Source organism: Macaca nemestrina, chromosome 4, assembly GCF_043159975.1.
Source record: "Macaca nemestrina isolate mMacNem1 chromosome 4, mMacNem.hap1, whole genome shotgun sequence".
Taxonomy (NCBI): Eukaryota; Metazoa; Chordata; class Mammalia; order Primates; family Cercopithecidae; genus Macaca; species Macaca nemestrina.
This window is the reverse complement of record NC_092128.1, coordinates 50,762,467-50,774,943: the sequence shown is the minus strand read 5'-3', so window position 1 is coordinate 50,774,943 and position 12,477 is coordinate 50,762,467. Positions and strand designations below refer to the sequence as shown.

Here is a 12,477-nt window from a genome sequence, read left to right as displayed (position 1 = left end):
TTCAATTTCAATTTTTTAATTTCATGTATGATGATTTCAGTATAATTGTAAGAAGTCTTCACCTAACCCAGGTCACCAAGTTTTTCTTCTAAAAGTTTCATAGTTTTTGTTTTACATTTAGAACTGTGATCCATTATGAATTATCTTTGTATAAGGTGCGAGGTTTAGGTCACGGTTTCTGGGGTGTGTTTGTGTGTGTAGTGGGGGGTTAGGGGAAAAGAGAGGGAGAGAGAAAGATGACCAATTGTTTCAACACAATTTTTGCTGAAAAGACTATCCTTTCTCCATTGAATTGCTTTTGTATCTTTGTCAAAGATCAAATGGCCATATATGTATGATCTATTTCCGAACTCTCTATTTAATTCCATTTATCTATATATCTATCTTTATGCAAATACCACACTGATACAGTAGCCATGACTACTGTACCTCTAGAGTAAGTTTTTAAATTGAGTAGTGTGATTCCTTGAAACTTTTTATTCTTTTAAAATTGTTTAGGCCAGGTGCAGTGGCTCATGCCTGTAATCCTAGTACTTTGGGGAGCCGAGGCAGGCGGATTGCCTGAGCCCAGGAGTTCAAGACCAGCCTGGACAACATAGTGAAACCTTGTCTCTACTAAAAATACAATCAATCAGCTGGGGGTGGTGGTGCGCATCTGTAGTCCCAGCTACTCCGGAGGCTGAGGCAACAGAATAAATTGAACCTGGGAGGTGGAGGTTGCAGTGAGCTGAGATTGTGCCTGGGTACCAGAGCGAGACTCTGTAAATAAATAAATAAATAATAAAATTGTTTAAACTATTCTCATTCCTCTGCCCTTCCATATAAATTTTAGAATCTGACTGTATAATTTTTGAAAAGTCCTACTAGAGTTTTGATTGGCATTGCATTATATTTATAGATCACTTCAGGAATAACTCACATCTTTACCATGTAGCATCTTTCAATCATGGTATGCCTTTCCATTTCTTTAGGTCTTCTTTTATTTCTTTCATCTTCTGTTTTCAACATACAGATTCTCTATGTTTTGTTAGATTTATACCTAAGTACTTAATTTTTTGGATCTACTGTAAACTATACTGCTTTTGTTACAATTTTGATTTCCAATTATTCTCTGCTTGTATATAGGAATATAATCAATTCTCCCAAGTAGTTTTCTTTGTGGAAAATCATCTACCCCACCATTAGTACTCCGGCTTGAAGGTCCCATTAAAAACATCATGTAGGATTTTGCCCTACTAATGAAGTATACTATTGTTACTAAAATTTCTCATGGAATGTGAAGAACACTCCTCATCTTTTCACAAATTTTTGCTCAGTTATTTTAGGGGGAGTGGCAGTATTTTGCAAACCATAGATTATGGTAAGTCTTCATTTATGGCATTACAAAACAACTTTCTCAAAAACCTGTATCTCAAATAATACTCTGGTTGGATCAATAAGCTCACATTAGGAGGCAGCTATCAATATATAGAAATGTTCCTAAATACTAACAACACTTTCCAGAGAAAGTTAACTGGCTCTTTAGTTATAGAATAACCAGCCTGAGGCTAATGGACCTTTATTATGGCAAATGTCATTTATCACCATTTATCACCAATGTGTAGCTTTGTGATACCCTTGAGATAACTGGGATACACAGGGCTGTGTTGACGTTCAGAAAAGCAGTTTGCCACATCTTTTTATTGCTTGCTCTATTCTCCATTTTAGCATGGGTGGTTTGTTGCCACATTTACTCCAAAAACCTATTCATCCAACTACTCTTCAAGGTCACACATTGAACTTTGTTATCAAAATGAATGGAATCATATAGCATAAGTTTTTTGGGTCTGGTTTCTTTCACTTAGCAGAATGCTTGTGAGATTCATCTATGTCTCTGTGAATGTCAGTAATTCATTCCTTTTTATTGCTGAGTAATATTTCATTATTTGAATATACCATAGTTTATCCATTCACCAGTTGAAAAGAACTAGTTTTAAATTTAGCTATCTTTATACATGTGTTGAAAGTAATAAATTGGATAGGTATTTATATTTGTATTGCTGAACTTTGTAAAAATCTAGATTCCTTCAATGCAGGTGGTAATAATTAAGCTATTTCCTAAAGGCTTTCTCATGTACAAATTTGAATTTAATCCTTTCAACTTTTTCCTTTGTTTTCAATTAACCGATTATTAGAATGATACCTATCCTGTGATAGAGGTAACATTTAAATTCTAATTTGGCAGAAAACATTATTTTTTTACTAAACCATTTAAATCTTAAATTCTATACTTGTTATACCCTGTGTAACTTCTAATCAAGTAGGTATTTTAGATGAAACACATTTTCATTATATAAAAGCCTATATAAGGATGATCAGAAAAGACAAAAAAGGGAAAAGATGAAGAGGCAAACAAATTTTAGCAAGAAACGATAACTGCAAAATCAATCCCAAATCAAAAAACTGGCAGGTTTCCTGTAGTTTCGCTAACCATTTTTCAAAGTAAATTTCTGTTCCTTAAACTTTACTCACGTTTTATCAAAACAGTGCAGCAGTTAAGGTTTCTGGGCTCACTCTCATCTAGTGGTGAGGCACACTAACTCTTAAGCTCTGTTTTATAGTTAGCCTCCTCTTTTCAGATGCCTATTCTATCAATACGTCATTGGGCTAATGTTGGGTCTGTGGTAGTTCCTGTAGCCTTTCCATTCATTCAAGTATTCATATTTACAGTTATTTTTTTATAGATGGCATGTGCCAGGCATACTGCTAACTGCCAAAGTAAAATCGACTTGATAAATGACTTGATTGAATAATTTACTTATTATCTCTTAGAGGAACACAGATTGTGTTTGAACTGCAGTATACTATACATGTGCTTAATAGCCTAAAATTTACAAATACATTTTATTGCTTTTAATGTATATTTAATCACTTCAAATCCAAAGTCAGAACACGTACCAGAAAGTAAGCGTTGGACAACGTCGATATGCCTTTTTATTATCTTATTCTGACTTTTTTTCTTAGTTTCTTTTAAAATTTGCTTTTTATTGTGGTAAATTAATATAACACAAAATTGGTCATTTAAATGATTTTTAAGGGTACAATTAAGTGGCATTAATTATATAATGTTTTGTGAACATCACCACTATCTACTTTTTTTTGAGGCAGGGTCTTGCTCTGTTGTCCTGGCTGGATAGCAGTGGCATTCACTGTAACCTTTAACTCCTGGGCTTAAGGTGATCCTCACGCCTCAGCCTCCAGAGCAGCTGAGACTACAGGTGTGGACTACCACATCCTGTTAATATTTTTTTCTTTTTTTGGTAGAGACAGGGTCTCACTATGTTGCAGCAGGCTGGTCTTAAACTCCTGAGCTCAAGCGATCCTCTAGCCTCGACCTCCCAAAGTGCTGGGATTACAGGTGTAAGCCACTGTATCTTGACACTACAATCTATTTCCAAAACATTTTTACCACCCATACTCTGTAACCATTGAGGAATCACTCCCCATTTTCCCTTCCTTATCCCATTTTCTATCCCTAATCAATGACCCAATTTTCATACATCAAGTCAGATGACAACTTCTTTGTTAAGCTGACCCTGACAGAATAAATCACCTCTATAGTACTTCTTAATCCTGTACATATGTTGATGGTTAAATTTTCACCTTATTCTATAACTGGGTTTACATTCTTTTGTCTGAACTATTTGAGGGCAGGATCCAGGAAGCACAAACAATATGCCAACTATGGTTAAAAATCTTTATATCCTTCCCAGCTAGCACAGTGCCTGACACTGAGTAAGCACTCACTACATTTCTGTCCATTTATAATGAAAATTATTAATTGTGGTTTGGTATAGGCATAATTTCGCAGGTGTCAGCGAGGTTCTTTCTGCTAAAAACACTCTTTACCTGTAATGTTTAAACAAAAATTTCATAATTTATTTATGTTTATGTATCCTAAGCTCTGAACAAAAACTTTTATGATGTAAATAAAGCCTGGTAGGAATAATATGTATATCAGAATTGGTCATCAAAACCTCTAGTGTAAACTAATTTATTAGATTCTTTCTCCAAAGACAGGAATGAACAATTTAATTCTGAAGGTGGAGATGGAAAGAGAGATGGAATAATTTTGTGTAAAAAGTAGTACTTCCATGTACATATTATGCTACTACTTGGGCAGATGGGGAGAGATTGGGAGCTACTCACAAAGAATTCTTCTCACTTTATAATTTTCTAGGACTTCTAATGAACCTTATAAATTTTGTAATACTCTTCTTCTTATAGTCAAAGGCAAATGAAATCTCCCCATTCACCTACTCATAACTCTTAATTATATCACTACTTTCAATAATTGCTCAAATAGAATATTAATTAACGTCTACTACAATGGATACAAAGTAACTACATTAAAACATATGTCAGATGTGACAGCTAAAAGGGATTTTCAAAATAAGACTGGTAATAATTGAATATAATTATTAAAAGAATTTAGGATGAGAAGGTTGTAGTAAGTACCATACTTTAAACTTAGCAAAACTTCTGAATGGTTAGAAAGAATTAGGACTTCGCTTGAATATTTTCTTTGTTTAAGCAACCAAGATCATTCACACCTTAAAATATTCCCATCAATCTTCTGAGTTGTCATTTGAAGGGAAAAGTACCCCATTTCTTCTTCAAGTCTTGGAAGAGAATATACAGTAAGAAAAATATTTCCTTAAGTAGGTTTCTTGGGCTCCAGATTCCATTTGAATACTTTTATTAATTAAATGTGCCAATGTTTCTGAAGCTTATTTATTTATATGAAAGTACATTTTTTGCCCATGTGGCTATATGCTTTACATAAAAATTTATGTAAATTATAAATAACATTTATTTATTCAAATAACCTTAAGAAGTTATTTTAATCTGTGGCTCAAAATAAGTTGAAGGATTACGGTCATCAATATAAAAATGTCTAAGCATGAACAGAAATATCACTAATCTATCTGAAATGGAAAAGGAACCGCTAAATTACTTTGGTATATATATTCAAGAGTACTGAGTTAAACTTTAGAACTACTTTCTCTTAGGTAAAGAATAAAGAGCAAATGAGATAACTTCTTTTGAAATGTGGAAAACACATGATCCCCAAATGTAATTATTTAGTATTTGAGACTTTCACTAATTGGCATAACTGAAAGTTTGTAGCACTATATTAAGGTTATAACTTAGAAATCCTATTGTATTTTACATACACTGTCTAAATTATTTCTCAATTTATGACACAGTACATACGAATAGGGGGAAATCGCTGTTAAAAATAATAAGCCACATATTAAAATAAAAATTTTATTTTGACCATTAAGTCCTGAAATCACTATCAGAATCTCAGCAGCCAGTACTTTCTGCCTGAGGGGGTGGAAGAAAGAGAAGAAAGGCAAGAAGGGGAAGTGCCTTACATAATTCAACAATGACTGATTCTGCAAAGTAAGAAATGGTTTGAACTGACTCCAAAGACAAAGGAATCCTATTTTAATCTCTTAGCTACAAATATTATATTACTTAAAGAGTAAAAAGAAAATGGGAATAGCTGACCATAACATTTAAAAAATATATATAAGCTATTGTATCAAAATGAGATAAAATTGATAAAAATGTTTTAGTTATAATATTGACATTTACATTTAAATGATCCATTTGAAAGTTTTGAAGTTTATATTGTTGACATGTTGTTTATATAGATCTATGTATGAGTTTTTGAATGCTACCTGAATATCCCTGTCAACAGTATAAGATTTTTTTCTCAACAGATATCTGACCAAATAAAGAGAGTAGACATACTTTAGGGACTACAGAAAAACATCAAGATTCCTCTCATTCTACTCCTTTAAATGAGACATAATATCAAAAATTAAGCATATATAAAAATACAAGCTTTCAAAGTATCAGCTCTAAAGCTTTATTAGCATTTAGTGTAAGTTATGAATTAAGATTTCCATAAAAAGTTGGAAAAACTTGACAGAGGAAAAGTGTAAATGAGTTTACATAACATAAAAAGAATTTCCAGAAATAATATTCAACTTTACAAATAAAGAGTATAATTACAGACAATATCCTAACCCTGTAACTTAACAGCTGTGATGCTAGTCCAGTTACTTAACTTTTCCTAAGGTGCGAATTCCTTGTTTGTAAAATGGAAATAATTCTACCTCATAAGCAGCAAGGATGGAATGAGATAATGCATGCACAGCACTAAATAAGTGTCTGGCACACAGCTAACTTAATGAGTATTTATTATTATTTTACTGTATCCCTTTCTTCAAACTATGCCCACCCAAACTGTCAAACAGACTGGGTTCTGCATTTTCAGGGAGTGTATATCGGTTTTAATTTTTATCATGTTTGGAAAGCTAATCATACATACTCTCACTTTTCCATCAAAATTATCATAATGGGCTACGAATCACACTATATAACACACAAAAATTTTCCCAAAATGTGTTTGCATGTCAGAGGCTTGTTAAGAAAAACAACAAATAAAAATATCCTAAATTGTTCCTCTTCTAACATATGAAGACACAAAGAAGAAAGTCTCCTAGGTTGATCCTTCTGAAGATCAATGACATTTAATACGTGCTGATTCTTTTAATCATGTAAAATTTTAAAAGATAAGACATACAAGTCAACTTACTTGATGAAGATCATTTCCCAATGCATATTCTGCAAAGTAGCCTGGAGCAGCAGATGAGGCTCTAATGGCCTGCCACATTTTATACTGACAGCCTCCCAAATAATGAGAGTTGTTTCCAGGAAAATGACCATAGTTTCTGAACACAAAAGCTTTGGGTGTTATCCCTCTATTTACTATGGTACTTACAGCAGCTACCTAGTAAATAAAAAGGTGAACAATTCCATCGTTAACAGTAATATATTTGGGATCTGTAAAAATTAAATACTATTTAGTAGTATGAATGAACAATCTACAACTCTATCAAATAAATATGTGTAACACAACTATAATGTTGAAAAAAGAGAATCAGATCTTTTAAACAGGCATTTCTTTGTGGGATAATAGATATAAAGGCTGAAGCAATTCTGAGAAATTTATTATAAGAGAATAATAATAAGAGATTTATTTGACCACCATTCAATTTGATTTAAAAAATATTCAAAAAGGCAAACATTTCTAGACTTTTACTTAATAATTGACAAAACAGTAGTAATGAATAAAAACTGCTTAAAGGCTGGGTGCAGTGGCTCACACCAGTAATCCCAGCACTTTGGGAGGCCGAGGAAGGTGGATCACTTTAGGTAAGGAGTTCAAGAGCAGCCTGCCCAAAATAGTGAAACCCCATCTCAACTAAAAAGACAAAATTAGCTGGACATGATGGCGGCGCCTTCCAGCTACTCGGGAGGCTGAGGCAGGAGAATCGCTTGCCCAGGAGGTGGAGGTTGTAGTGAGCTGAGGTCGCATCACTGCACTCCAGCCTGGGTGACAGAGTGGGACTCTGTCTCAAAACAAACAAAAAAAAACTGCTTCAAGATAAGTACACTATTATCATAATATCACTTACAAATTAGTCTTTGTTTCTGTGCTCTATGAAAGTATTTTGACTTCAATAAAACTGAAATGTAACACTACACAATCAATGCTTTCAGGTCACAATTATTAAAACCTGGTAGTTGGGTAATGTTTATTAAAAAACTATAATGTCAACCATCTCAGGTCTCAAATTTTATCATTGTTGGTTAAATTGACATGAAATGTGCTGTTTTGTTAATGATCTGTAATACAAACTTAAGAGGCTGACAGGTATTGATGAGGCAAAAGTTAGTGTCCTATGCCAAGTCCTGCCAATTGTTTTGATATTTAATAAACAAAGGTCACATGCCAAATTCCTGTGAGTAATCCAAGTCTGTCTCTAGGCCACTATGGATAGGCATTGGCCATACACTAAAATCCAGAGTCTTTCTATAATTGGAATATAAATATGGCTGGATTAAGAAAACATATGAGTGGCTCTCCATTTATCATGATTATTTACTTCTTAAGATGGCTAAAGTTCTCCATAAATTTTATTCAAAACTGACAACTTCCATGATTTAAACCAAGCAAACAAACAAGGAGCCTTGGAGATACAGGGGAACAAGCAAGAGGCATAGAGTGCACCCTAATGTCCTCTCCAAAAGAGCTAAGTCATCTCTTCATCACAGCCTCTGAGGCCCTGCGTCTGATCTAATTGGCCTACTGCTCCAGCCTCATCTCACGTGCGGCCCTCGGATTCTGAGGCACTAGTCTTCAAGAACTCTATCATTTAGTGGAATTCTCTATGACTCTTCCTGCACAGGCCATTCCCTTTGCCAGGAATGCTCCTACTCAATGGCCTTCACACTGACATCTCAAATCTCACTTCCTTAAAGTAGCTGTCCCTCACATCCCTTTAAAAATATGCTTTCAGAAAACTGCTTTTATGCTCCATAGCACTTATGTATTTCAGGGAAACTACGACATGTCATCTTTGTGATTATTTCATTAATACCTTTGCTGCCCTACAGAGCTATAAACCCCATGTCTGCATTTGCCCACAAATGAATCCAAAGTGCCTAGCAGTGGGTGCATAATTAATACTTGCAGAATGAATCAAAGTATGAGTATGCCATAAAGAGCAATAGAAGGAGCTGCACTTGTTTGATTTTTCACGGTTACAGTTTGTTATCTGAGAATAAATACAAGCTGCATGAAATTTCTAGGCACATAAATTCTATTCTTTAAACAAGTAAATTAAACAGAACTCAAGCAATACTCAGATCATCGGGTTTCAAACAAATAAATAAATGAAGAGTCACACTGAGACACATCTAAGTGACATTAAAATTTTACTGGGGATTCAATTTGTATAACAATATAATCTAATATAGTCATGCACTGCATATCAATGTTTTGGTCAATGATGGACCGCATATACAACAGTGGTCCCATAAGACTATAAAGGGGCTTCTATGCTGTATTTTTTACTGTATCTTTTCTATAGATATTTTTTATTTAGATATTTGTATATCTGTAGATACGTAAGTATTCTTACCATTGTGCCACAATTGCCTACAGTATTCAGTATAGTCACCTGCTGTACAGGTTTATAGCCTAGGAGCTATAGGCTACACCATGTAGTCTACATGTGTAATGGGCTATACCATCTAAGCATGTCTAGGTATACTCTATAATACTTGCACAATGACAAAATCACCTAATGACACACTTCTGAGAATGTATTCCCATTAAGTGATGCATGATTGTATTATATGTATCTAAGAGGCATATAAAATTTCTCTTTAAAAATCTAGGGTAAGAAATGTCATAATGTTCCTTAAATCACTAAATTTGATTTTTTAAATTATGATGAAATAATTCTTCCTTATTTTCAGTCTGACTTTCATGTTCTTCCATTTCTATTATAGGCTTACTGGATTTAGAAAAGGAATAAGGATCATATCCTATCTCTTCATACAATGACTCAATATATAAAAAATTAATTAATCTATAATACCTTAATAAAAGGGCCCTCAGGGCCGGGCACAGTGGCTCATGCCTGTAATCCCAGCACTTCGGGAGGCCGAGGTGGGCAGATTACCTGAGGTTGGGAGTTTGAGACCAGCCTGACCAACATGGAGAAACCCCATCTCTACTAAAAATACAAAAAAATTAGCCAGGTGTGGTGGCACATGCCCGTAATCCCAGCTACTCGGGAGGCTGAGGCAGAAGAATCACTTGAACATGGGAGACGGAGGTTGCGGTGAGCCAAGATTGCGCTATTGCACTCCAGCCAGGCAATAAGAGTGAAATTCCGTCTCAAAAAATAAAAAAAATAAAATAAAATAAAATAAAAGGGCCCTCAGGACAAGTGCTTTCACCAGACCTTCAGATGGAACTAGGTGTTATATTTAAGAGACTCTAAGCTTACCTTGGGACATGTGGGGTTTCTTGCTGTTTCAATCATCAGTGCAGATCCCATTCTATCCCTTTATTAAAGGAGAAAAAATAAGTTATATCAAAATGACTTTATCTCCTAACAACCAGGAAACATAGAGTATGCAATTATTGTTTGTCCATGGCTTCGTCAAAGTGCTATGAGGGAAAAAATGTAAGACTCTCCTCTAGGAGGCTTATAATCCCATTAATGCACATGAAACAATATGCAGTTATTTATCAACCTCTGATTCAAACTGCAAGTATCTATAGTTCTGAAGTGGAGCAACCAATAGAGGGACAGTAACTGGAAAAGATGCAGGAAATTAGCTTGAGGAAGACACTGAAAGACTTCAAGGCAACATACTTAAAGCTAGGACGTATACAGATTAAAGGCACAAAGGCAAAAGAAATCTGTTGTTTTCAGGGTCCTGCCAATAGGATAAAGGAGCTGTGTTGAGGTAAGACTGCAGAAGTATGCATGGGCTAGTTAGAGTAACCAGGTGAGGACAATGAGACTTGAAGCTTGTTTTAGTTGGTAAGAGCCAATGTCTTCAAGAAAACTGCTTTGAAAATCATCAGAGTTGGCATTTGAATTACTATGACATTACAGAAATTGTCCTTGGGCAGCAATTTTTGCAATTCCATAGTAAGAGAATTTTATTTCAATGCAGACTTTTCCAGACTTAAAAATTATGTATTTTCCCTATATTGAATACAAAGGCTATGTATGGTTTCACCAACCTTCCTCATGAGTAAAACCATTTTCTAATGTGTTTTTCAAACAATACTCATGTTTCTCAACTAGAATATTAGTGAATTTCATAAAAAGAATATTTACAAACTGCTTAGTGATCTACCCTTTATAAGCTTTAATAAATATCAATGTAAAGTACTTTCCAAAATCGACAAGATCTTTTGTCTTCCCCAACCTTATCTATACATTTCTACCACATGAAGATCCATGCATTTTATCTTTTTAAGGTTCTTTGTCTTTTCATAGAATTCTTACTGTAAAATTACATGAGAAATCCCAGAAGCATGCTGCTTTCACACTTTTTGGCAAAGTTCATATTTATTTATTTTTATTTTTGTTTAAATCTTGATTTTATCAAAAGCTAGAAAGGTTTCAGTGAATTAACTTATGAATATAAATTTGTAAAGAAAGTAATGGTAATTGTTTATTTCTGAGATGCCAAAATATGAAAAAAAAAAAATCAACATGCCTAGATTCTACTGATGCCATAAAATAGTTCCCTTAAAATAACACAAAATTATCACAGGAAAAAAAAAATCCTCTCAATAAACAATGAGGGAAAAAAAATGCTATGACAAAAAAGGTCAGAAGGTAGGTAGAGAAGAATATTAACAATAATGGCACCCAGTGAATCATAGTCCTGGTATCCATGTCGTTGTATATAGTCTCTTCCTACAGACTCTTGGTTGGCGTGGCTTTCAGTCCATGTGACCTCAGCAAACATGCCATTAAACTGAGGCTTGATAAGTGCTTATCCACTGGGGCTTGCCCTCTGGGAACTCTGAAACCACAATGATGAGACAAAGCTTGGGTAAGAATGACCAGGTGGAGAGAGAGACTTCCCAGGCCCATTAGCTGAGTCACCAAGTGAGCTCAGTCAAGAACAGAAGAAACACCCAGTCAAACCAGAGAGTCATGAGACTAAATAATCATTGCTTTAAGCCACTAAGTTTTGGAGTGGCTTATTCTGCAGCAAAGGCTGAATTTGAAAAAGCAGAGAAAGAAAAACAACTAACCACACTGATAAAATTTATCAGTGTTAGGATTAAAAATAAAGAAGTTTCTAGAAGAGTAAAAATGAGACAGCAATACACAAATATGCAAAGATACACTCATAAGTAACAAAAGGAAAAAAATTTCATAGTAGAGAAACTGGTTTTAGAATAAATTTTTAAATTTTCATTAAATAATCTTAATAAAAAGAATTGATTAAATGAATCTGGGAATAGATATGAATTTTTTATATATATATATATATATATGTATATATATATTTTTTTCTTTTTTTTTTTTTTTTTTGAGACGGAGTCTCACTCTGTTGCCCAGGCTGGAGTGCAGTGCTGTGATCTCGGCTCACTGCAAGCTCCACCTCCTGGGTTTATGCCATTCTCCTGCCTCAGCCTCCCGAGTAGCTGGGACTACAGGTGCCCGCCCCCATGCCCGGCTAATTTTTTTTTTTTGTATTTTTAGTAGAGATGGGGTTTCACCCTGTTAGCCAGGATGGTGAACTATATTTTCTAATAGACACAAAAGATGTGAAAATAAGTAACATACAATGATAATGGATGGGAAGATTTCACGATTGGAAAGATGTCAATGTTCCACAAAATAAATGATACGTTTCATGTAATTTCCATCCAAATACCAGTGGAATATTTTTTTATGTGATAAAAGTAGCCTAAGATTAACTTTGAAGATTAAATGAAAATTGTGTAAAAGAAGAATAAGGAGAAAAGATTTGCTATGCTATATCATTATAAAAATATTATGCAAAGGTTCAACAACTAAATTTGCA

General features: G+C 34.3%; 1 protein-coding gene across 5 annotated transcripts in view; it reads right to left on the bottom strand.

Moving 5' to 3' along the window:
* Nucleotides 1-12,477, bottom strand: part of LOC105475295 (patatin like phospholipase domain containing 8) — a 53,580-nt gene that overhangs the window by 9,767 nt on the left and 31,336 nt on the right. For all 5 annotated transcript variants that reach the window (XM_011730392.3, XM_071094629.1, XM_011730388.3 and 2 more), the window contains 2 exons: nucleotides 9,921-9,978; nucleotides 6,653-6,847 (listed from right to left, as the gene is read on the bottom strand). In XM_011730392.3, the coding sequence (XP_011728694.2) occupies nucleotides 6,653-6,847; nucleotides 9,921-9,978 (253 nt within the window). The remainder of the gene's footprint in view (nucleotides 1-6,652; nucleotides 6,848-9,920; nucleotides 9,979-12,477) is intronic.